Source organism: Pristiophorus japonicus, chromosome 19, assembly GCF_044704955.1.
Source record: "Pristiophorus japonicus isolate sPriJap1 chromosome 19, sPriJap1.hap1, whole genome shotgun sequence".
NCBI lineage: Eukaryota > Metazoa > Chordata > Chondrichthyes > Pristiophoridae > Pristiophorus > Pristiophorus japonicus.
This window is the reverse complement of record NC_091995.1, coordinates 93,843,506-93,868,245: the sequence shown is the minus strand read 5'-3', so window position 1 is coordinate 93,868,245 and position 24,740 is coordinate 93,843,506. Positions and strand designations below refer to the sequence as shown.

Sequence of the window (24,740 nt, the reverse complement as noted above, 5' to 3'; positions counted from 1 at the left end):
TGCCTTCCCTCAGCAGGCGGTCCAATTCGCCTTCTATCTTTTCCCACATCATGTACGGCACCGCTCTGGCCTTGTGGTGTACTGGCCTGGCGTCCGGTTTCATGTGAATCACTACCTTGGCCCCCATGAAAGTGCCGATGCCGGGTTGAAATAATGAGCCAAATTTGTCCAGGATCTGTGAGCATGATACTCGCTCCACAGAGGAAATTGCATTGGCATCGCCCCATTTCCAGTTCATGACAGCAAGCCAACTCCTCCCCAGTAGTGCGGGACTGTCCCCTGGGACAATCCAGAGTGGCAACCTGTTCTCCGAATCTTTGTGGGTCACGACTACCGTGACGCTGTCTAGCACCGGAATGATCTGCTTTGTGTAAGTCCGTAGCTGTGCGTCAATCGGCGATAATTTTGGCTTCCTGGCCTTGGACGCCCACAACTTTTCGAACTGTTTGATACACATCAGGGACTGGCTGGCCCCCGTGTCTAGCTCCATTGATACTGGGATGCCATTGAGGAGCACTTTCATCATTATCGGTGGCGTCCTGGTGTATGAACTGTATACATGCTCCACATGAACTCGCTGAACTTCATTTCTGCAATTTCTGCAGGTATTTTGCTCATCTCTGCAAACTCCGGCTGAGTGTGTGCCTCCACGCCTCCAGCATGAGCTGTTGTTGGAAACAAAAGGTCCCTTGCCAGTCGATCGTCCCTGACTGCCCCTGTGACTGTCCTTGAGTGCGCCATTAACAGGTGTTGACTGCCCCATTACTGGTCGCATTGTCCCTTGCAATGGCGTGAATCACCGTTCAACTTGCCATTGTCTCTGTCGAACTCCCCCTCTGGGTTCGACTACATGTTGGGGCATGCCCGAGTGCCCTTGTCTGCCTGGAGAACTGTGTGCTGCTTTAACAATGTTGAATCTCTGTCCCAACCATTCCTTAACACAGCACCTCTCGTCTGTTCTGCTCGTGGCCATGCTCGCGTGGTTTAAATCCCAGTTTCTCGTCGCCATTGATAGGTCCTTACTACACAGTATAAATGCACTCGATGCCCATGCTTGAGAGGTCAGTCTGTGACCTGTCCTTTATTCCTTAGCACTCAAGTGAAGAAGGTGGGTGGAGCTTCCCCGTTTATACCTGAAGGTCCAGGTTAGGAGTGTCTCCCACCTAGTGCTCAGTGTTCTCACGGTGTACAACTTAGGTCAGATTATACATGGGTTACAATGCTGGTTGAATACATGACAATTATCACACTGCTGTGTGTGGGAGCTTGCTGTGCGCAAATTGGCTGCCGCGTTTCCCACATTACAACAGTAACTACACTCCAAAAGTACTTCATTGGCTGTAAAGCGCTTTGGGACGTCCGGCGGTCGTGTCTGGCGCTGTATAAACAACAACGACATGTATTTATATAGCGCCTTTAACGTAGTGACACGTCTGAAGGTGCTTCACAGCGGTCAAAAATGCAAGTCTTTCAAATTCTTTAATCTTTTCTCTTTACACTTAATTGGTTGGAACATAATATACCAGTGAAACTTTTATATTGGGAGAGAGAAATTAATAAACTGCACTCCCCAAACCCAGAGCAGGATTGATTGCATTAAAGTAGTGTCCCCCTCCAGTTTTATAGGGGGCACTTGTAAAATATTGAATTTTAATGCCCTAAAAAAAAAACACCAAAAAAAAACCTGCAAAAAAAACCTAAAAAAGAGGGCTGTTATAAGTGTCTGGAGTGTCCCCCAGATCGGGGGGGGCACTCGATCTAATGTTTATTTGTAGTCCCCAAAAAGAGTTGATTGCATTAAAGTGCCCCTGTGACCTAGTTGCAAACAGCTTGCAGTCTCCTGATCAATCATGTGATTGTGCCAGTCACATGACCACAGCCCAGCCTCAGATGGTGTGAGCTCAGCTGATTGACAGGGGCCTTTGCCCATTCAGCACCGCAGGATTGAAACCAGAAGTTCCTTTGTGGCCAATGCAATGTGCCTTCCTCCAGGCACACACACATTCTGCAAAGGAGCTTGGCCTGTGCCTGTGTAATTTTGTTTGTTGCACTGCTGGAGTGGATTAAGAAAAAAAAATAGTGCATCAGTCATGAAGTGGTTCCAAGTACTGTTGCTTTGCATGCTGTGGGTGACTGGCGATGCCCTGGTTAGGTGAGCAGAGAGACATTTATTCTGTGTGTGTTTGTGCAAAGAGGTGCTTGCTGACTTAAAGCTTTAAGAGCCCTAAGCAGGAAATACTAAGTGTTGCAACTTTGCTGCAATCTTCACTCTAATGGTGGTGGTTTGCAGGGATGGGGGCGGTGAAGGAATTGAAGAGAGACAGTTAATTGGGTGAATGCAGTTACATTTGGGTCTCTCTTCCATCCACCTCTCCCTCTTGTTTTCCTCCTTTTTAAGATGTTCCTTAAAACTGACCTCTTTAAGCAAGCTTTTGGTCACCTGCCTGTCATTTCTTCAGTGGCTCAGTGTCAAGTTTATCTGTTTTGTCTTATGACAGTGCTGTGGTGTGCCTTGGGACGTTTTATTACATTAAAGGGCGCCGAGCGCCTCGAGTCTCGTCGCCGAGAGCATGCAGAAAGCAAGCGCAGGCAGCGGAAGGAGCGTGCGGCAAACCAGTCCCACCCTCCCCTTCCCTCAACCACTGTCTGTCCCGCCTGTGACAGGGACTGTGGTTCTCGTATTGGACTGTTCAGCCACCTAAGGACTCACTTTTAAAGTGGAAGCAAGTCTTCCTCGATTCTGAGGGACTAACTATGATATAAATGCAAATTGTTATTGAGTGTGTGTGTATATGTCTTGTTGGAAAACCAGACCAAGTTGGTGGTTCGTGACCCATTCAGCCACTTTTTCCCCACTCGGCTGGCTGAGGATTTAAAGATCAGTTTTGGGTTGTTAAAGGACTTGCCAACTCTTGTCAACTGGTCGGTGGCTGTCGCCAAGCTCTGGAATGTTCCGCCACCTGGCGTCTGGGTGTTTGCAGTCCGAACTCTCTGGAACACGTTCCAGCAGTGACGACGCTGGTGATTAATTTCCCAATTGTTCCCCACATGCCATGGCCACACAGGTTTCCGTTTTAAAGGCTGGCTTTTTAGGGATTTATTGTTTCCACACGTCCTTTGATTCCTAAATTGAGGTTAGCACTGAAATGAGGAGAAACTTCTTCACTCAGAGGGTGGTGAATCTTTGGAATTCTCTGCCCCAGAGGGCTTTGGAGGCTCAGTCTTTGAGTATATTCAAGGCTGAGATCGATAGATTTTTGGATATTAAGGGAATCCAGGGATTTGGGGACAGTGCAGGAAAGTGGGGTTCAGGTCGAAGATCAGCCATGATCTCATTGAATGGCGGAGCAGGCTCGAGGGGCCGAATGGCTGACTCCTGCTCCTATTTCTTATGTTCTTGTATACCTGGGGGTGAGTTACAGGCTGGAATCTAATCGAGGGGGTCAGGGGGGTTTATATATAGAATAAAGGATACCCGGGTGTGAGTTACAGGCTGGAATCTAATCGAGGGGGTCAGGGGGGTTTATATATAGAATAAAGGATACCCGGGTGTGAGTTACAGGCTGGAATCTAATCGAGGGGGTCAGGGGGGTTTATATATAGAATAAAGGATACCCGGGTGTGAGTTACAGGCTGGAATCTAATCGAGGGGGTCAGGGGGGTTTATATATAGAATAAAGGATACCCGGGTGTGAGTTACAGACTGGAATCTAATCGAGGGGGTCAGGGGGGTTTATATATAGAATAACAGATACCCGGGAGTGAGTTACAGGCTGGAATCTAATCGAGAAGTTCATATGCTCTGGTGTAACAGCTTTGCAGATGACTGCCATGGTAGTGATTAATTAACAGTCTTGCAAATTTCTGTTTGACTTCAATGCCAAAGGTTGGGCTACAGGAACTTGGCAGGATAATATCTTAAAGAAACATTGCTGTGTATATCTGTTCCATTAACCAAACCTGCCCTTGCTCCACGATGCACAGAGACTGTCCTTGACGAACTAGATGGCAGAGGCTCGATGGGCCGAATGGCCTCCTTCCGTGCTGTCCGAGTCTCTCTCCTTTGGGTAATTTGGGCCCGGGTTATTGTGCACCGATGATGGCGCTGTTCTACTTTGGGTACTTCACACAGGACTGAGAAATTCTTGTCCTCGTCTTGTCCCTCGTGGCTTCGCCCCTCCCTACCTCTGTCCCCTCCTCCAGTCCCGCAACCCTCTCCAGCCTAGCCCTCCCCCCCCCATGTCCTTCTGTCCTTCCAATCCTGGCCTCTTGTGCATCCTCCTTCACCCACCATCGGCTGTGCCTTCAGCTGCCTTGGCCCCAAGCGCTCTAACTCGTTCCCTAAATATATATATCTCGCTCTCGCTCTCTCTATCTTTAAGATGCTCCTTAAAATCCACCTCTTTGGCCAAGCTTCTTGGCCACCCCATCTAATATCCTCCTTCAGATTGGCGTCCATTTTGTCTGTGGAGCGCCTCGAGGCATTGTGCTCTGTTTAAATTTAAATTATGAAGTGTTTTGATGGAGTAAATAAGGAAAAAGTGTTTCTAGTGGCAGGAGGATCGGTAACCAGAGGACTCCGGTTTAAGACAATTGGCAAAAAATCCAGGAAGGAAATGAGGAGAATTTTTTTTAACGCAGCGAGTTGTGATCGGGAACGCGCTGCCTGAAAGGGCGGTGGGAGCAGATTCAATAGTAACTTTCAAACGGGAAGTTGGATAAATACTTGAAAAGGAGAAATTTATAGGGCGATGAACAAAGAGCAGGGGGGGGGGGGGCGGAGTGGGGCTAATCGGATCGCTCTTTCGCAGAGCCAGCACGATGGGCCGAATGGCCTCCTGTGCTGTATCATTCTATGAAAGGTGCTATACAAATGCAAGTTGCTGCCTCTCAAAGGTCAGGATGGGTGGGGGTTCTCCCGGGAATGTATTTAGTGTTTTCAGGGAATCTCTGGGGCTGTCCCATCAGTGTTTATCGGGGAACCACTTCCCTATGTGTCGCAGTAGAGCGTAGTGACCCTCGCTGTGGCTCAGTGGGCAGCACTCTCGCCTCTGAGTCAGAAGGTTGTGGGTTCAAATCCCCACTCCAGGGACTGGAGCACAAAAATTTAGGCTGACATGGCCAGTACCAACTTTTAACCAACTCTTAATCTATTTATTAAACCTTCAATCAACATAGAAAATAGGTGCAGGAGTAGGCCATTCGGCCCTTCGAGCCTGCACCACCATTCAATGAGTTCATGGCTGATCATGCAACTTCAGTACCCCATTCCTGCTTTCTCTCCATACCCCTTGAACTCTTTAGCTGTAAGGGCCACATCTAACTCCCTTTTGAATATATCTAACGAACTGGCCTCAACAACTTCCACAGGTTCACAATTCTTTGAGTGAAGAAGTTTCTCCTCATCTCGGTCCTAAATGGCTTACCCTTTATCCTTAGACTGTGACCCCTGGTTCTGGACTTTCCCAACATCGGAAACATTCTTCCTGCATCTAACCTGTCCAATCCTGTCAGAATTTTATATGTTTCTATGAGATCCCCTCTCATTCTTCTAAATTCCAGTGAATACAAGCCCAGTTGATTCAGTCTTTCTTCATACGTCAGTCCTGCCATCCCGGGAATCAGTCTGGTGAACCTTCACTGCACTCCCTCAATAGCAAGAATGTCCTTCCTCAGATTAGGAGACCAAAACTGTGCACAATATTCCAGTTGTGGTCTCACCAAGGTCCTGTACAACTGCAGTGAGACCTCCCTGCTCCTATACTCAAATCCCCTCGCTATGAAGGCCAACATGCCGTTTGCCGCCTTCACTGCCTGCTGTACCTGCATTTCAACTTTCAATGACTCATCTACCATGACACCCAGGTCTCGTTGCACCTCCCCTTTTCCTAATCTGTCACCATTCAGATAATCTGCTTTCCTGTTTTTGCCACTAAAGTGGATAACCTCACATTTATCTACATTATACTGCATCTGCCATGTATTTGCCCACTCACCTAACCTGTCCAAGTCACTCTGCAACCTCTTAGCGTCCTCCTCACAGCTCACACTGCCACCCAGCTTAGTATCATCTGCAAACTTGAGAGATTGCATTCAATTCCTTCGTCTAAATCATTAATGTGTATTGTGAATAGCTGGGGTCCCAGCACTGAACCCTGCGGTACCCCACTAGTCACTGCCTGCCATTGTGAAAAGGACTCGTTTATTCCTACTCTTTGCTTTCTGTCTGCCAACTAGTTCTCTAGCCACATCAATACATTACCCCCAATACTAATCTCTTGTGTGGGACCTTGTCAGAAGCCTTTTGAAAGTCCAAATACAGCACATCCACTGGTTCTCCCTTGTCCACTCTACTAGTTACATCCTCAAAATTCTAGAAGATTTGTCAAGCATGATTTCCCTTTCATAAATCCATGCTGACTTGGGGCGATCCTGTCACTGCTTTCCAAATGTGCTGCTATTACATCTTAATTGATTCCAACATTTTCCCCACTACTGATGTCAGGCTAAACGGTCTATAATTCCCTGTTTTCTCGCTCCCTCTGTTTTTTTTTTTAAAAAAGGTGGGGTTACATTAGCTACCCTCCAATCCATAGCAACAGATCCAGAGTCTATAGACTGTTGGAAAATGATCACCAATGCATCCACTATTTCTAGGGCCACTTCCTTAAGTACTCTGGGATGCAGACCATCAGGCCTCGGGGATTTATCGGCCTTCACCATTTCCTGACTAATAAGGATTTCCTTCAGTTCCTCCTTCTCGCTAGACCATCGGTCCCCGAGTATTTCCGGAAGGTTATTTGTGTCTTCCTTAGTGAAGACAGAACCAAAGTATTTGATCAACTGGTCCGCCATTTCTGCCTGTGTAGCTTTTTAAAAAATAATTTGGAAATACTCTTAAACTCTTTTTTTTTAAACTTTTAAAACAACTTGTAAACCCTTTGGGGAAATTTTTTAACCTTTGGAAGAAACTTTCGAAAACGTCCCTGGGAACCCCAGCTGACCCTCCCAATGCCTGCCCCCAACCAAACCTCTGGTAACCTACCATCACGGGCGCTACTCAGTGCCGAGCGTGCGGCCATGAGGCTCATTCAGCCGAGCCTGGTCTCCAGTCGTCCTGGACCCCCTTGCCACTGGACCAAGACCCCTCTCTCGGCTAAGCCCGTGTGGTTGCTGGTGTGCAGCGGCCACCCCACGTTAAAAGAACTCGCGCACAGGCATCTTCCACTTCGTCAGTATGAAGTTCGGGACCAGGAACGTCAGGACCCTCATGGACAACCCCAACAGCAACAGGCCGGAACGCCATAGTTGCCCGGGAACGTTTGGACATTGACATCGCCGCGCTAAGCGAGACCCGGCGAGCAGAGGAAGTCCAGCTCAAGGAACATGGTGGAGGTTGCACTTTTTTTTTCTGGAAAGGAAAACCAGAGGAAGAATGCTGCCTTGATGGAGTTGCTTTGCCGTCAAAAATGAACTGGTTGACCGCCTCAAAGACTGGATTAACGAACGCCTCATGACTCTTCGTCTTACCCTATCCCGGAACCAATGCGCCACAGTCATCAGTGCGTACGCCCCAACACTTGATGCAACGGGTGAGGCTAAAGAGGGTTTCTATTGCAACCTGGAGACATCCCTGTCCCGCGTCCCCACGGGCGACCAGTTGATCTTCCTGGGTGACTTCAATGCCAGGGTCGGCAACGACACAGCCCTCTGGGGAGGCGTGATTGGCAGAGAGGGGGTAGGGAAAGCCAACTCCAGCGGTACCCTACTCCTGACAATGTCTAGAACATAAACTCCTCATCACCAACACCCTGTTCCGCCAGAGGGACAAATACAAGGCATCGTGGCAACACCCTCGCTCCAAAAATACTGGCACCTGCTCGACTACATCATCGTCCGAGCCAGGGATCGCAAGGATGTGCGCGTCACCCGAGCCATGGCAGGAGCTGACGACTGCTGGGCGGACCACCGTCTAATCCGATCCATCATCAACATTAACATAGCCCCAAAGCAGAGGGGACAGCAGAAGCAGTTCCGCAAAAAAGTTAATGCCGGGGCACTTAAAGACCCGGTTAAGAGAGACCTCTAAACCCAGGGCCTCACAGCTAACCTGGCGTGCCTTGATGACCCTGAGATGCTGAATGCCTACAGCGCTTGGTCTGCCCTCCAGGCCTCTATAATCAGTGCCTGTGAAGAGACACTTGGTCACTCAACCAGAAAACACCAGGACTGGTGATGATAAATGATCAGGAGATCCAAGAACTAATAGATCGTAAGCGCAGAGCATTTCTGAGCCTCGAGCAGCAAAGCAACGTTAGACGGATCAAGGCTGAGGTCCAACAAAAAACCCGGGACCTAAAGAACAGGTGGTGGATGGAGAAAGCACAGGAGATACAACAACTGGCCAACAGCCACGATATGCGAGGATTCTTCACTGCAGTCAAGGCCACTTACGGTCCAAACTCCCAAGGCCCCCCACCCCACTCCTGGCCAAGCACGGGGAAACGCTCATCAAGGACACCGAGGCTGTCTGGGCCCGCCGGAAGGAGCACTTTGAAGATCTCCTCAATCGAGACGCTGCCTTTGACTCGAGTGTTCTCAACTCCATCCCGCAGCACGCGACCTGCCACCAACTCCGTGAAACCCCAATGCTGCATAAGGTAGGCAAAGCCATAAAACAGCTCGAGAACAACAAGGCTACGGGTGCGGATGGAATCCCTGCTGAGGCGCTAAAATATGGCGGAGAGGCGCTGTTGGCAGTACTGAGGGAGTGCTGCACTGTCCGAGGTGCCATCTTTCGGATGAGACGTTAAACCGAGTCCCTGTCTGCCCCCTCAAGTGGACACAAGATCCCACGGCACTATTTCGAAGAGCAGCAGGGAGTTCTCCCCGGTGTCCTGGGACTAATATTTATCCCTCAACCAACATCACAAACAGATTTTGGTCATTATCACATTGCTGTGTGTGGGAGCTTGCTGTGCACAAATTGGCTGCCGCGTTTCCCACATTACAACAGTGACTGCACTCCAAAAGTAGTTCATTGGTTGTAAAGCGCTTTGGGACGTCCGTCCGGTGGTCGGGAAAGGTGCTATATAAATGCAAGTCTTTCTTTCTGCCGCTCGAGTCTGATGCAAACCAGTTTGGTTTTGCTGCAACTTGGTGTATGAACAAGAAGAGATTGCGATCATTCTACAGTTGATCACCCACAAACTATAGGCTAATCGGCATTTGTGAAATTCTGATTTTCCTCTTGTGTTGGACTTTAAGATTGAAGGCTGGTCTGATCGAGGCGTTACGTGGATTCAATAGTGTCAGCCGTGGCTCAGTGGGCAACACACTCTCGTCAGAAGGTTGTAGGTTCAAGTCCCACTCCAGAGACTTTGAGCACAAAAATCTAGGCTAACTCCCCCAGTGCCGTGCTGAAGGAGCGCGGCCCTGTCGGAGGGGCTGTCTTTCAGATGAGACGTTAAACAGAGGCCCCGTCTGCGTGCTCGGGTGGATGTAAAAGATCCCAAGGCCGCTATTTTGAAGAAGAGCAGGGGAGTTCTCCCCGGTGTCTTGGGGCCAATATTTATTCACAAACCGACATCACACGAACAGATTATTTGGTCATATCACAATTGCTGTGTGCTAATTGGCTGCCGCATTTCCCACATTACAACAGTGACTATATGAGAATGTGGAACTCACTGCCACAGGGAGTTGAGGCGAATAGTATCGATGTATTTAAGGGGAGGCTGGATAAACACATGAGGGAGAAAGGAACAGAAGGATCTGGTGATGGGGTGAGGGTGAGAGGGGGCTGGTGTGGAGCATAAACCCCGGCACGGAGCGGTGGGGCCCAATGGCCTGTTCCTGGGCTGTTGCCTGTGGTGGAGAAATCCAGTATGGGAGGGACAGAATCTTATAAATAGAGCCAGGCCATTTAAGGGGGAAAAGCTGTGGATGCTGGGGGGGGGGGGGGGGGTGAATTGAAGTTTGCAACACTCTTATCGATGGATATTTAAAAAAAAAAAAAAAAAAAATTTACTGGGTAAGATTTTTTGCAGGATATGGAGCTAAGGTGGGAAAATGAAGTTGAGGTGTGGATCAGCTGGGATCTCAGCGAATGGCGGAACATGCTCGAGGGGCTGAATGGCCTGCTCAACTTGTGGTGCAAACTTCAGTGTATACACAAATTGGGCGGGGGGGAAGAGACAGGGGAGGTAATGCCAAGTGTCCTGCCTGATCACTACCCAGTGATGCTGAGTAAAGACGGGATAAGGACTTGGCTGTGCTGCCCTCACAGTCGAATAGCTGGCCGACGGCTTCTGATTCTCAGGCTTGAAGAATGTTGGTTTGGCCCAGTTCTCGCACCCCAACAAGAGTCTGTGCCTGGGGGCGGGGGGCGTAAAGATTTACAGGAAAGAACATTTCAATATTTTTATTTCCTCCTTTGACAGAATTCCGCTCACCAAGTTCCGGTCAGTGCGGTGGGTGCTGATCGAAGCCGCAGACTCCATCGAGAGCCTCGTTGCTGTTGGTCAACACGCAAATGAGAAGTACACGGGATTCCCGGGAAAGGAAGGGGAGACTCCCGAAATACTCACCAACTACTTGGATGTGAGTATGGCCGACAACCAAATGCTCGCCCGCGCACTTTCCTGCCGGCTCACTCTCGTGCGTGCACTCTTTTCCCCCTGCGCGCTCACTGGTGTTCTCGCTCCTGCGCACTGCACTCTGTCTCTGTTTACTTTTTTTCTTTGGGTTTCACTCAGAAATCTCTCTGCTCGGGATCAGGGAACACTCCCACACGAGAGCCCACACTCCTTGCCGAAAGTGGGACCTCAAATGCACAGTCGACCTGACTATGTGCGGGCAGCTCCGCCAGGTTTGCACGGATAGTGGTGCTCCCAGAAACCCGCTGCCAGCGAAAATCTTTCTCCCCTCGGCTGGAATACACACCGCCACCATTTGGTGTTGGCAGCGGCGATCGGAAAGTGGGCGAGTGGGAGGGAGTCACTAACGAGCACTCAACCAGGCCCTGGTGCAGGCTGATGGCTCCCGTGGCTCAGTGGGCAGCACACTCGCCTCCGAGTCAGAAGGTTGTGGGTTCAAGTCCCGCTCCAGGGACTTGAACACAAATCTAGGCTGACGCTCCCAGTGCACTGTCGGGGGGGCAGTGCTGCACTGTCGGGGGGGCAGTGCTGCACTGTCGGGGGGGCGACAGTCTTTCAGATGAGATGTTAAACCGAGGTCCTGTCTGCAATAAAGATCCTGTTATACTCATAATAAATGGTCAGACCAAGTATTGTGTGTAATGAGCAAGTGTGACCTTGGCTCCTTTTTATTGTAGTTCGAGTGCAGGTACCTCTTGGGTGGCCTGCTTATATACTGTACTCCCAAGGGATGCTGGGATCCCTTGGGACTCAACAAGTGGGCTTTCTGGTGGACAGGTGTAATGCAGGTTACAAGGGGTTAAATACAGAACAGATCCCACGGCCACTATTTTGAAGAGCAGCAGGGGAGTTATCCCCAGTGTCCTAGGGCCAATATTTATCGCTCAATCAACATAACAAAAACAGATTATCTGGGTCATTATCACATTGTTGTTTGTGGGAACTTGCTGTGCGCAAATTGGTTGCCGCGTTTCTCCTTGTCTCTGTCTCTCTCCAACGCTCCTGTCTTTCAGGCCCAGTACTACGGCAAGATTAGCATCGGCACTCCACCTCAGCCCTTCACCGTTGTCTTTGACACTGGCTCCTCCAACCTGTGGGTCCCCTCGTCACACTGCTCCATTTGGGACATCGCTTGCTGTGAGTAACGGAAACAGTCCCACAAGTGTTTCATTCAACGCCTTTATTATTAATTCCCGAGAAAGTGGAGCTGAGCCACGTTCTTCAATCGCTGCAGTCCGTGTGGTGAAGGAGCTTTACTCTGTGCTGTACCTGCCCTGGGAGTGTTTGATGGGACAGTGCAGAGGGAGCTTTACTCTGTATCTAACCCCGTGCTGTACCTGCCCTGGGAGTGTTTGATGGGACAGTGTAGAGGGAGCTTTACTCTGTATCTAACCCCGTGCTGTACCTGCCCTGGGAGTGTTTGATGGGACAGTGTAGAGGGAGCTTTACTCTGTATCTAACCCTGTGCTGTACCTGCCCTGGGAGTGTGTAATGCTTTGTGCAAAAAAGTGACACATATTGCTTCCTAACACCAGTGATTGATCTCTAACCTTTTATTTATCCGGGGCGGGAGGAGGGACGGAGCTCTCCAGTGATGAGCTTGGTTTGACGGGACACTCTGTTTGTGTCTGTTCAGGGATTCACCACAAGTACAAATCGGATGCTTCCAGCACGTATGTTAAGAATGGAACGGCGTTTGCCATTCGCTACGGAAGCGGCAGCCTTTCGGGATTCCTTAGCCAGGATACCGTCACCGTAAGTAAAGCCGCCCCGGCGAGGCGGGGGGGTGCTCGGGTTCAACACAGCCTCACCCGATAATGAGAACATAAGAAATAGGAGCAGGAGTCGGCCATTCGGCCCCTCGAGCCTGCTCCACCATTCAATGAGATCACGGCTGATCTTCGACCTCAACTCCACTTTCCCGCCCGATCCCCATATCCCTCGATTCCCTTAATATCCAAAAATCCATCGATCTCAGCCTTGAATATACTCAAAGACTGAGCCTCCACAGCCCTCTGGGGCAGAGAATTCCAAAGATTCACCACCCTCTGAGTGAAGAAATTCCTCCTCATCTCAGTCCTAAATGGCCGACCCCTTATCCTGAGACTGTGACCCCTGGTTCTGGACCCCCCAGCCCGGGGGAAACACCCTCCCTGAATACAGGATTGAAATACCATTAGAGGTGAGAATAATGTGCTGCAGAACGTCACACTGTGCATGATCATCTGAATTTGACACTAATGGTTGGATTTTGGAGCGTTAATCGTGGCAGGGTGTTAAAGACCCACCCCCCCCCCCCCGTGGCCAGGTGCCATCGGCTTTGTCAGTGAGGATCCTTTGAGACCACCCCACACTGGACATAATCAGCTCACAGTGGCACAGCCCCACGGCACACATCAAACCCCAACCCCACACTAAACTGACCATTTAGTGACTGGAGCTTTACTCTGTATCTAACCCCCTGCTGTACCTGCCCTGGGAGTGTGTGATGGGACAATGTAGAGGGAGCTTTACTCTGTATCTAACCCCCTGTACCTACCCTGGGAGTGTTTGATGGGACAGTGTAGAGGGAGCTTTACTCTGTATCTAACCCCATGCTGTACCTGCCCTGGGAGTGTTTGATGGGACAGTGTAGAGAGAGCTTTACTCTGTATCTAACCCCGTGCTGTACCTGTCCTGGGAGTGTTTGATGGGACAGTGTAGAGAGAGCTTTACTCTGTATCTAACCCCGTGCTTACCTGCCCTGGGAATGTTTGATGGGACAGTGTAGAGGGAGCTTTACTCTGTATCTAACCCATGCTGTACCTGCCCCGGGAGTGTTTGATGGGACAGTGTAGAGGGAGCTTTACTCTGTATCTAACCCCGTGCTGTACCTGCCCTGGGAATGTTTGATGATGCCACAGACTTGTGGAAATAGGGAAGTAGTTTGGTTTTCAACATCACGCTCTTTAGGCACAGAGGTCACCACAAAAATAGCTGTGTGCCAGCTGAGGGAGCAGTTCCCTGAATTGGCAAGTGTGCGTAGCATCCACGAGGAAGTGTGAATTAGCATGGCCTGTTTAGAATCTCCCCTAGTTAAGTCTTGCCACCACCAGTGTGTCGAGTGATTGGGATGAGAAAAATTCAGCGGGGACTCGTGCACCTGATTGCTGCCCAGCGCCTCCTGCTGGAAGGTGTTTGGACGTCGGGTGAGAGCAAGCGTTGTCTGGGCCCTGAGTTTTAATTTTTTTTTGCGCACCCTCCCCCAGTCGAATAGCTGGTGGGCGATCGTCGCGGGCGAAGGTTCGATTGAGCTGGCAGTGCCCTGGGGCCGCAGGGGGTTGAGACTGCGCGGCTCCCTGCTACTGACGGAGAGAGTGTGTCGAGGGCGACTGAGGGCGCAGCCTGCAGGCGCGGGGTAGCCGAGCAACCATCTGCGGAGGCCGTGGGCTGTGGTGCCCCATGCTGCTCTCTATTGGAACTGCACTAGGGGTGGGGGGTGGGTGGGGGGGGGGGGGGGGGGGAAGCGGTGGGGAAGGGGGGTGGTGGGGTGGTGGCTGGTTGTCTGGGTGGTGGGGGCCGAGACCATGGCCAGGATCTGGACACGAGGGTGAGAACGTTAAGATTGTGACGTTGCCGGACGGGGAATGGGGGAAGGGCCTAGGTTACCGGGGTGAAAGTGTTGTGCGGCTGAAAGTTATCGGAGGCCCGTTTGACGAGCTTGGGATCTGGGCGTGTGCTTTGGTTTTACAGATTGGGGACATGGTGACCCCAAGGCAGGTGTTTGGTGAGGCGATAAAGCAGCCAGGGATTGTGTTTGTCACGGCGAAGTTTGACGGGATCCTCGGCATGGCCTACCCCCGCATCTCCGTCGATGGCGTCCTGCCTGTCTTCGATAACATGATGGAGCAGAAACTGGTGGAGAAAAATATCTTCTCCTTCTACCTCAACAGGTGGGTCTGTGGCTGTCGCACTCTGGGTAGGGGTGGGGTGTGTTTTTCTCTCATTATCCTTCTCTTTCCCCTTCTCAACTCTTCCTTCCTCCCTGCCTCCCTCTCTTTCCCTCCCTCCCTCCCTCCCTCGGGCTGCTGTGCTGTCTGTGTTTAGTTCTCTGGTGCCCAGTCTCGAGGACCGTTTGATGTCCTGCCTGTTTCTCCCCGTGTCCTATTGAGGTGTGTGTGTGTGTGTGTGCGCTGAGTGATGTGTTCCCTGTCTGAGGCCTCTTGTGTTTTTGGTCCAGGAACGCGAGCACTCAGCCCGGGGGAGAGCTGTTGCTCGGGGGTGTGGACCCCAAGTACTACACCGGAGACTTCCACTACATCAACGTCACGCGCCAGGCCTACTGGCAGATCGAGGCCGACCAGTGAGTAACCGTTCTCTCCCCGCCACTCCTCGCCACCGCGCTCGCCCACCACGTCTTCCGCCCTTCACCCACGGCGCTCGTCAGCTTGGGAGTGCGGGGCTGGCTGTTTGGCCATGGGAGCTTCGCGCTGGGCCCAATGCTGACCTCGCCTGACGGGGTCTTGTATTCCCTCCTACCCCCTCGCCCGCCGAGAGTCGGAGCAGAGGCTGAATTCCCGCCCTGCGTGCCGGGCTCCGGGGATATCGAGGGGGGGGGGCTCCCGCCCGCGACGCGCAGCCGTTCCGGCGAGGCCACTTGAGTCGCCGGCGGCACCTGTGGGATCCGCAATCCCGGCTTGGAAACGGGCTCTAACACACCGGGTCGGCACAAGAGCTCGAGTGTTGCCGTGGACGTGTTTTACGCCTGACCCCGCTGTAATGTTTTTCCTCTTTTTTTTTCTCCCTCCCCCCCCCCCCCCCCACTCTCTTCCTCCACACCCACACCCTCTATTCCTCCCGCCCCCTTTTTAGGGTGACTGTGGGAGACGGGCTGACTCTGTGTAAGGGTGGGTGCCAGGCGATAGTGGATACAGGAACTTCGCTCATTGTGGGGCCTGTGGAGGAGATTCGAGCCCTGCAGAGAGCCATCGGAGCACTGCCCCTCATTCAGGGCGAGGTACGCAGTGACATCGTCACACGGTCTGTCTCTGACCATCAACGATAACACTTTGCATTTATATAGCGTCTTTGACGACGAAAACGTCTCGGAGCTTCACCAGAGCGATTACCAAAAAGATTTGACACGGAGCCGCATGAGTTATTAGGGCAGGTCAAAGAGGTAGGTAGAGAGGTAGAGAGGTAGAGAGGTAGAGAGGTAGAGAGGTAGAGAGGTAGAGAGGTAGAGAGGTAGAGAGGTAGAGAGGTAGAGAGGTAGAGAGGTAGAGAGGTGCGCAGACATGGCGGGGGGGCGCGGCTGGAGGAGATTAGAGATAGGGAGGGGCGAGGGCATGGAGGGATTTGAAAGCGAGCCAAACCTTTGCCATCGGTTCAAGGAGAAGCCTCACCTCTACCTTTCTCTGGGTAGCTTGGGATGGGCGATGAAAGCCAGCAACATCCACATCCCGAGAATGAATTTATTTTTGATAAATTAGGTGAAATATCACACTTCCTCATCTTGAGTCAGGAGGTTGTGGGTTTGAGTCCCGCTTTACAGACTTGAACACGTAAATCCAGGCTGACACTCCCAGTGCAGTGCTGAGGGAGCGCCGCACTGTCGGAGGGGCGGTACTGAGGGAGCGCCGCACTGAGGGAGGGGCAGTGCTGAGGGAGTGCCGCACTGTTGGAGGGGCGGTACTGAGGGAGCGCTGCACTGTTGGAGGGGCTGTCTTTCAGATGAGACGTTAAACTGATGTCTTCCCCTTCAGATGGACGTAAAAGATCCCACGGCACTATTTTGAGCAGGGGAGTTATCCCCGGTGTCCTGGGGCAATATTTATCCCTCAATCAACATCACTAAAAACAGATTATCCGGGTCATTATCACATTGCTGTTTGTGGGAGCTTGCTGTGTGCAAATTGCTGTTTCCTCCATTACAACAGCGACTATACTCTTATATAAACCTCCTTCACTGGGTGTAAAGTGCTTTTGGACATGAGGTTGTGAAAGGTGCTATATAAATGCAAGTTCTTCCTTTCAACTGTTAGTTTCTTTCTGGTGATGTGATGAATTTTCTTTGTGCTCACCACAGTACATGATCGATTGTAAGAAGATTCCGACTCTTCCCATCATCACCTTCACGCTGGGAGGCAAGGCGTTCTCCCTGACGGGGGAACAGTACGTGATGCAGGTGCAGTGGGCTGCTGACTGTTAACTGGGGCTTTGTGTTTTGAATTTGTCTCTTGTGAATTGTGCTGATATTAAGGAGAAGAGCTCTGGGATGGAAGGTGTTCCATTTTTGGCAGCAAATGCTCCCAGATCAGTTTATAAGGAGAACACCAGGTGCCTCACATCCAACTTCCCCCGCCTTGCCAGACACAAATCTAGGCCGACATTCCAGTGCAGCGCCGCACTGCTGGAGGGGCAGTGCTGAGGGAGCGCCGCACTGCTGGAGGGGCAGTGCTGAGGGAGCGCCGCACTGCTGGAGGGGCAGTGCTGAGGGAGCGCCGCACTGCTGGAGGGGCAGTGCTGAGGGAGCGCCGCACTGCTGGAGGGGCAGTGCTCTGTCGGAGTGATGGCCTCCTAGCTCTGCTCGTGCCCGCAAATGAAAACGTTTCAAAACCTCTCTCTTCTAGAGCAGAGCCCCTGCCCCTCAATCTTTTCTGATGGGTCTAACCTCACAGTTCTGGTATAATTCCAGTCAATCTTTGCATCTTCTCCAGTGCCTGTACAAACATTTGAATTTAAAAAAAATTAACTTTAATAAACAGCCTTTCATTTTTTTTTTAATATTCATTCACTGGATGAGGGTGTTGCTGGTAAGGCCAGCATTTCTTGCCCATCCCTAATTGCCCTCAAAGGTGGCCCTTGGTTCTGGTCTCCCCTGCACATCCTCTCTACTTCTACCCTGTTGCAACCCCTTTACCATTTTTTGCAAACCTTGATCCGGTTACCCTTCTCTCTGGGCAGGGGTTTTTAATTCTGCCAACTTGCCTTGCGTTGGCTGAGGTTGGATTCGATAGTTGACATCATTTGGCCTTCAGTGAGCCCAACGTGGGTTCTGTGGTTAATTATTAATCCCTTTTTATCCTAGAGTACTCTGCACAGTTTCAGGATACTTGCCTTGTACGGGGTCTTGATGAGACCACACCTGGAGTACTGTGCGCAGTTGGGGTCTCATCAAAGGAAGGAGATACTTGCCTTGGAGGCGGTACAACAAAGGTTCACCAGACTGATTCCTGGGATGAGAGCTGTCTTGTGAGCAGAGATTGTGTAGAATGGGCCTATGCTCTCTGGAGTTTAGAAGAATGAGAGGTGATCTCATTGAAACACAAGATTCTGAAGGGGATTGACAGGGTAGATGCAGGGAGGATGTTTTCCCCGGGCTGGGGAGTCTAGAACCAGGGGTCACAGTCTCAGGACAAGGGGTCGGCCATTTAGGACTGAGATGAAGAGGAATTTCTTCACTCGGGGTTGTGAACCTTTGGAATTCTCTGCCCCAGAGAGCTGTGGAGGTTGTCTCTGAATATATTCAAGGCTGAGATAGATATTTGGAGTCTAGGGGAATCACCAGGATATGGAGATTGGGCAGGGAAAGTGGAGTCAAGGATGAAGACCAGCCATGATCTTGAATGGCGGAGCAGGCTCATACGAACATAAGAAATAGGAGCAGGAGTCGGCCATTCGGCCCCTCGAGCCTGCTCTGCCATTCAATAAGATCATGGCTGATCTGATCATGGACTCAACTCCACTTCCCCGCCCACTCCCCATAACCCTCGACTCCCTTATCGCTCAAAAATCTGTCTATCTCCACCTTAAATATATTCAATGACCCAGCCTCCACAGCTCTCTGGGGCAGAGAATCCCACAGGTTCACCACCCTCTGAGAGAAGAAATTCCTCCTCATCTCCGTTTTAAATGGGCGACCCCTTATTCTGAAACTCTGCCCCCTAGTTCTAGATTTCCCCACGAGGGGGGACATTCTCTCTGCATTGACCCTGCCCAGCCCCCTCAGAATCTTATGTTTCAGTAAGATCACCTCCCATTCTTCTAAACTCCAATGAGTACAGGCCCAACCTGCTCAACCTTTCCTCATATGACAACCCCTTCATCTCCGGAATCAACCGAGTGAATCTTCTCTGAACTGCCTCCAATGCAAGTATATCCCTCCTTAAATAGAGACCAAAACTGCACGCAGTACTCCAGGTGTGGCCTCACCAATACCCTGTACAGTTGTAGCAGGACTTCTCTGCTTTTATACTCCACCCCCCCCCTTGCAGTAAAGGCCAGCATTCCATTGGCCTTCCTGATCACTTGCTGTACCTGCATCCTAACTTTTTGTGTTTCATGTACAAGCCATCGGGCTCGAGGGGCCATGTGGCCTACTGCTCCTATTTCTGATCGGTTCTCACCTGTTCCTTCTCTCTCTGGTTGTCTATTGCAGATCAGCAAGTTCGGCCAGACCATATGCCTCAGTGGCTTCCTGGGCATGAACATCCCACCTCCTGCTGGCCCACTCTGGATCCTGGGCGACGTCTTCATCGGGCGCTATTACACAGTCTTCGACCGTGCCAGTAATCGCGTGGGCTTCGCTGAGGCCGTGTAGCGCCTTCTCTCCCTTCCTCCCACCCTCCCCAAAAATCAAACGGGTCTCTTTCCCTCCTGCTCGAGTCAGTATCCCTCTTTCCCCATTTCTTTTTAAACTTGCGTGAGTCTAATTTTAGAAGAGGAAATATAAAATCGCTGCTCAGTTTCCTACTGACTCCCAACTCCTGCTGACTAAACGTGCCCTTCCTCCCAAACCCTCACCCTGCTGATTGAACCGCACCTTCGTGCAGTCACGGGACAGAGCGACCATTACCCACTTTGAATACAGAAGGAATCTAACCCTGTATGTCGCTGAAGGCCCGAGCCTATGAACAATGACAGACAGGTGCTGACCATCTGGACCAGGGAGCCTGTCTTCCCCCCCCCCCCCCCCACAATTACGATGCCCCGCGCACCACAACATACACATTCCACCTCACCCCAAACCCTGTGATCTTGGCTTCAACTCTACCTCCCTGCAGGAGAAAAAAAAAAAAAACCCAGGCCAATTTGGGAAAAGAAAAATCTGCGACATTCCTCTCCGAACCATCTAGGCGATCGAAACTAGTCCAGGAGATCTCTCTGGCCGTTAAATTCCCTGCATTACCTACCCTTCTGTAAGAGGCGATCTCCCCCCGCAGCCAGAAATAAATCCAGCTTTCGTCCGGAGGGATCCACCACATGAAACGGCAGCTTGTTCCAAAGGTCTGCTATTCTCTGGGGATAGACCACCTCCTCGCATCTAACCTCGATCTAGCCCTGCACAAAACTTACATTTGATTAATTTGTGTGTGTGTGGGTGCTCTGAGCAGAAACTGCTTTTGGGTAAATTTAATGCCCGAGGGCCTATCCCCATTATCGCGGATGGTGCAAACTGTTCCCGCGTGAACTGTCGTGTTTTCAGAGGATTCCTTGAGCAGCAAAGTGTAGCTGGGGCCCCTCCCCATTCGCCGCTCGCCCACCCCGCACTGTCGATCAACAAACCCCGGCGTTGCTTTATTTTTGCACCGTGGTGTGTTTTATCATTTTTATTTTGCTTTGATGTCACTTGCTGGTGACCTTTGCGCCGCAATGTCAGTGAGGCCAGAGTCCATGGGTGCACTTGGTAATTTGTCCCTCTGCCTCTCGTTCCTGTTTGATCAAAGAGGATGGTGGTGTTCACCAGCCTTGGCGAGTTTCGCTTCGTGGACAGATCGCGCTGTCGCAGACGCTTTGCTCTCGTCGGAGGGAGGGAGGGAGGAAGGAAGAGGTCATTTTTATTCACGCCCCTTCCCATTCCGTTGTGATGCTTGCCCTGAGGTACAAGGCTAGGTGCTGTCGTATCAAAGGGATATGGGAACAGGAGCCCAAGCAGAAGTGAATATGTTTAAAGTGGAGATAGACAGATCTTTGAACGATAAGGGAGTCGAGGGTTATGGTGAGCGGGCAGGGAAGTGGAGTTGAGGCCAAGATCAGATCAGCCATGATCTCATTAAGTGGCGGAGCAGACCCGAGGGGCGGAATGGCCAACTCCTATTTTATAAAAGGGCCACTGTGTGTGTCTAATGCCAGAGCTGTCAAGATCAAAATCAATGCTTAACGGTTTAGACGCACTTCCCAGACACAGCAGTAGTACCGCCTCCCGTATAACACCGTGGGCCTTGGTCTGCTCTGTCTTAGTGACTTCCAAAGCGAGGGCTCAATAGATCTGAGGCCTGAATCAATCTATGAGTGACTCGGGCAAATGAGTGAATGCTTGCTCTTGTTCATCTCCTCTCCTCTCCTCCCGTGTCAGCCAAACGGTTTGGAGTTCTAAAGGTGGGAACATTCAGTCTCCCCACTCGCCGGTCTTGGGGAGCTCCTGCTTGGCTGCACTTCCTTAGTTCCTTGTATCAGGTGATTGAAGAGTAGAGGCATGCAGTTGGCCTCCTCACCCATAGAGGGCAGCCAAGAGTAGAGGCATGCAGTTGGCCTCCTCGCCCATAGAGGGCAGCCAAGAGTAGAGGCATGCAGTTGGCCTCCTCGCCCATAGAGGGCAGCCAAGAGTAGAGGCATGCAGTTGGCCTCCTGGCCCATAGGGAGCAGCCAAGAGTAGAGGCATGCAGTTGGCCTCCTGGCCCATAGAGGGCAGCCAAGAGTAGAGGCATGCAGTTGGTCTCCTGGCCCATAGAGGGCAGCCAAGAGTAGAGGCATGCAGTTGGTCTCCTGGCCCATAGAGGGCAGCCAAGAGTAGAGGCATGCAGTTGGCCTCCTGGCCCATAGAGGGCAGCCAAGAGTAGAGGCATGCAGTTGGCCTCCTGGCCCATAGAGGGCAGCCAAGAGTAGAGGCATGCAGTTGGCCTCCTCGCCCATAGAGGGCAGCCAAGAGTAGAGGCATGCAATAAGCCTCCTGGCCCATAGGGAGCAGTCAAGTATCGACCTGTGTAATTCTGCCTGCTTGCCTATTGCTCTGCTGCCTGACTGCACTAATGTCCAGTTCGATCAGCCCTTTTCGCCGCCCCTCTGAAACAGCCCTAGCGACCCACTCTGTTGCACCAAAACCGCTATGACAAAATCTGCACTGTGGGAGCACCTTCACCGCACGGGACTGCGGCAGCTCACCACCACCTCCTTGAGGGGGAAATTAGGGACTGGCAATAAATGCCAGCCCTTGCTCGCATCCTGTGAATCAATATCAAATAAAAATATGAATTGGACAGTTGGTCGAAGGACACTTGGGGGTTAGTCCCGTGTTCTTCTCCCAAAGAGCAGTGGGCCTCTCGGATGTGGTGTGGTGGGTGTCGACTCGTTGCCTTGGAGAGGGAACAATACCGGCATCCGTTCCTGACTGGGGCGGAGATCGGGGGGTGGGAAGGGGAAACTTGTGGCCACTTGGGCTGACACTTGTGATTCTTTGCACGGCAAGCTCCCTATGTCAGGCCATTGGACATGTTCTTGCTGGAAGAGGTTGGGAGATGATGGGTTTGACCGTGACGAGCTCTTTCACCTCATCCAGAACCGGGGATGCACAGGGGGCAGCAAAGAGTAGAGGCGTGCATTAAGTCTCCTTGCCTGTAGGGGGCGGCGAAGAGTAGAGGCGTGCATTAAGCCTCCTCGCCCGTAGGGGGCGGCGAAGAGTAGAGGCGTGCATTAAGTCTCCTCGCCCGTAGGGGGCGGCCAAGGATCAACTTGCGTAACTTCCTCCTTTTCCCTAACTGGGGGAAGTGAGAGGTTGGTGTGACTGAGGGTGGTGGAGGGGGGGGGGGTGGGTAACTATACTGCCCAGACACCCTAATCTCAACGAGTTGCATCACAAAGGTCTGAACGCTTTATCCCCAATCCCCCCCATGCCCCCTGCCAGCCAGCAACTGGGCAAGGATGGAAACTGGATTAAATCTACTTTATTTTTTTTTAGTGGATTCATTTTTTTAAAATTCTGTGTGCAGGATTCCCCCCACAATCCTGTTCCCTTCATGGAACATTGGGGCAGATCCCTATCCCCGTGGGTAGCTGAGTAATTTTATGTTGGTTTTTCTCAATTGGGTTCTGATTTTACTCTCTGAGGGAGTTGTCAGTTTATGCAGGAACTGCCTCCGCATTATTGAATAGAAATTTACAGCAGGGAAGGGGGCCATTTGGCCCATCGTGTCTCCTGTAGGTTACGGCACTTTAAGTGCACATCCAGGTACTTTTTAAATGTGGTGAGAGTTTCTGCCTCTACCACCCTTTCAGGCAGTGAGTTCCAGATCCCCACCACCCTCTGAGTGAAGACATTACCCCTCAAATCTCCTTTTAAACCTTCCACCAATTACTTTAAATCTATGCCCCCTCTGCTAAGGGAAATAGGTCCTTCCTATCCACTCTAGGCCCCTCATAATTTTATACACCTCAATAAGGTCTCCCCTCAGCCTCCTCTGTTTCAAAGAAAACAACCCCAGCCTATCCAATCTTTCCTTTATAGCTAAAATTCTCCAGTCCCGGCAACATCCTCGTAAACCACCTCTGTACCCTCTCTCTCGTGCAATCACATCCTTCCTGTAAAGCAGTGACCAGAACTGCACGCAGTACTCTATGATGACGTGATGGAGGATCACACTGTCCGAAGCTCGGGAACAGTAGAATTAAGCCCGCTGGACCCACGAGGGCAAGCTAGCGGTGCAATACTCCATCCGTGCCACTGGAGGTCAGTGAAAATGGAAAGTCACAAAGGTTAAAACTGACAGCACAGCAAGAGGCAATCCAGCCCAATGAGTCCGTGCCGGGGTTTATGCTCCACACCAGCCCCCTCCCACCCCTCTCCATCTCACCATATCCTTCTATTCCTTTCTCCCTCATATGTTTATCCAGCCTCCCCTTAAATGCATCGATACTATTTGCCTCAACCCCTCCCTGTGGCAGCGAGTTCCACATTCTCACCACTCTCTGGGTAAAGAAGTTTCTCCTGAATTCCCAATTGGGATTTATGGGTGACTATCTTATATCGATGGCCCATAGTTCTGGTCTCTCTATGTCTACCCTATCGAAACCCTTTCATGATCTTTAAGCTTCTTGGGATGTTTTACTCCGTTAAAAGCACTATATAAATTAAAAGTTAGTATTTAAAAGAACCCGAGTAGGTTCTTGAGTGAGGTCATGCCCACAGAAAATGAAGCTTCTTGCTGTGTGTTGGCTTGTATTTAAAAAAAAAAAGTAAATTAAAGTTGATCTTTGAACTAGAATGCTCAATATTTGAAGATTTGTGTGTGTGCATACACAGCATGTGTTGTATCAACATAACAAAAAACATGATCTGCTCATTATCACATTGCTGTGTGTGGGAGCTTGCTGGGCGCAAATTGGCTGCTGCGTTTCCCACATTACAACAGTGACTACACTCCAAAATACTTCATTGGCTGTAAAGCGCTTTGAGACATCCGGTGGTCGTGAAAGGCGCTATATAAATCCAAGTATCTCTTTTAATGTAAGGGAACAGTAACATAGCGGTTGTGTTACTGGATTAGTAATCCCGATTCCTGGACTAATGATCCGGAGACGGGAGTTCAAATCCCACCACAGCAGCTGGGGAATTTAAATTCAGTTAATTAAATAAATCTGGAATTAAAAAGCCAGTGTCAGTAAAGGTGACCATGAAACTACCGGATTGTCAGAAAAACCCATCTGGTTCATGAATGTCCTTTTAGGGAAGGAAATCTGCCATCCTTACCCGGTCTGGCCGATATGTGACTCCAGACCCACAGCAATGTGGTTGACTCTTAAATGGCCTCAAAACCGCTTCGACAAAGGCAGCACGATGGGACCACACGGACTGCAATGGTTCAAGAAGGCGGCTCACCACCTTCACAAGGGATGGGCGATAAATGTCGGCCTTGCCAGTGACACCCACATCCCGTGAACGAATTTTAAAAAAAAAAGACCGAACGTTGGCTCAAAGAGGTAGGTTTTAAGGCGAGCTTTAAGAGAGGGGAGAGGTTTAGGGAGGGAATTCCAGAGCTTGGGGGCCTAGGCAACAGAAGGCACGGCCGCCAATGGTGGAGTGATTATAATCATGGATGCGCAAGAGGG

At 50.9% G+C, this 24,740-nt stretch overlaps 1 protein-coding gene across 2 annotated transcripts; it reads left to right on the top strand.

Annotated features, from left to right (window-relative positions):
• The first annotated feature begins 1,960 nt into the window (after positions 1-1,960).
• LOC139230058 (cathepsin D-like) lies at positions 1,961-23,896 on the top strand. 2 transcript variants are annotated; one of them, XM_070861832.1, is made up of 9 exons: positions 1,962-2,152; positions 10,443-10,602; positions 11,672-11,795; positions 12,295-12,413; positions 14,391-14,590; positions 14,878-15,000; positions 15,510-15,654; positions 16,726-16,824; positions 19,078-23,896. In XM_070861832.1, exons 1-9 carry the CDS (start codon positions 2,091-2,093, stop codon positions 19,237-19,239), a joined length of 1,194 nt encoding a protein of 397 aa, XP_070717933.1. In that variant the 5' UTR covers positions 1,962-2,090; the 3' UTR covers positions 19,240-23,896. The 2 variants fall into 2 exon arrangements, with proteins under 2 accessions (XP_070717934.1, XP_070717933.1); XM_070861833.1 differs by lacking the exon at positions 16,726-16,824 and having other exon boundaries at positions 1,961-2,152.
• The last annotated feature ends 844 nt before the right edge of the window (positions 23,897-24,740 follow it).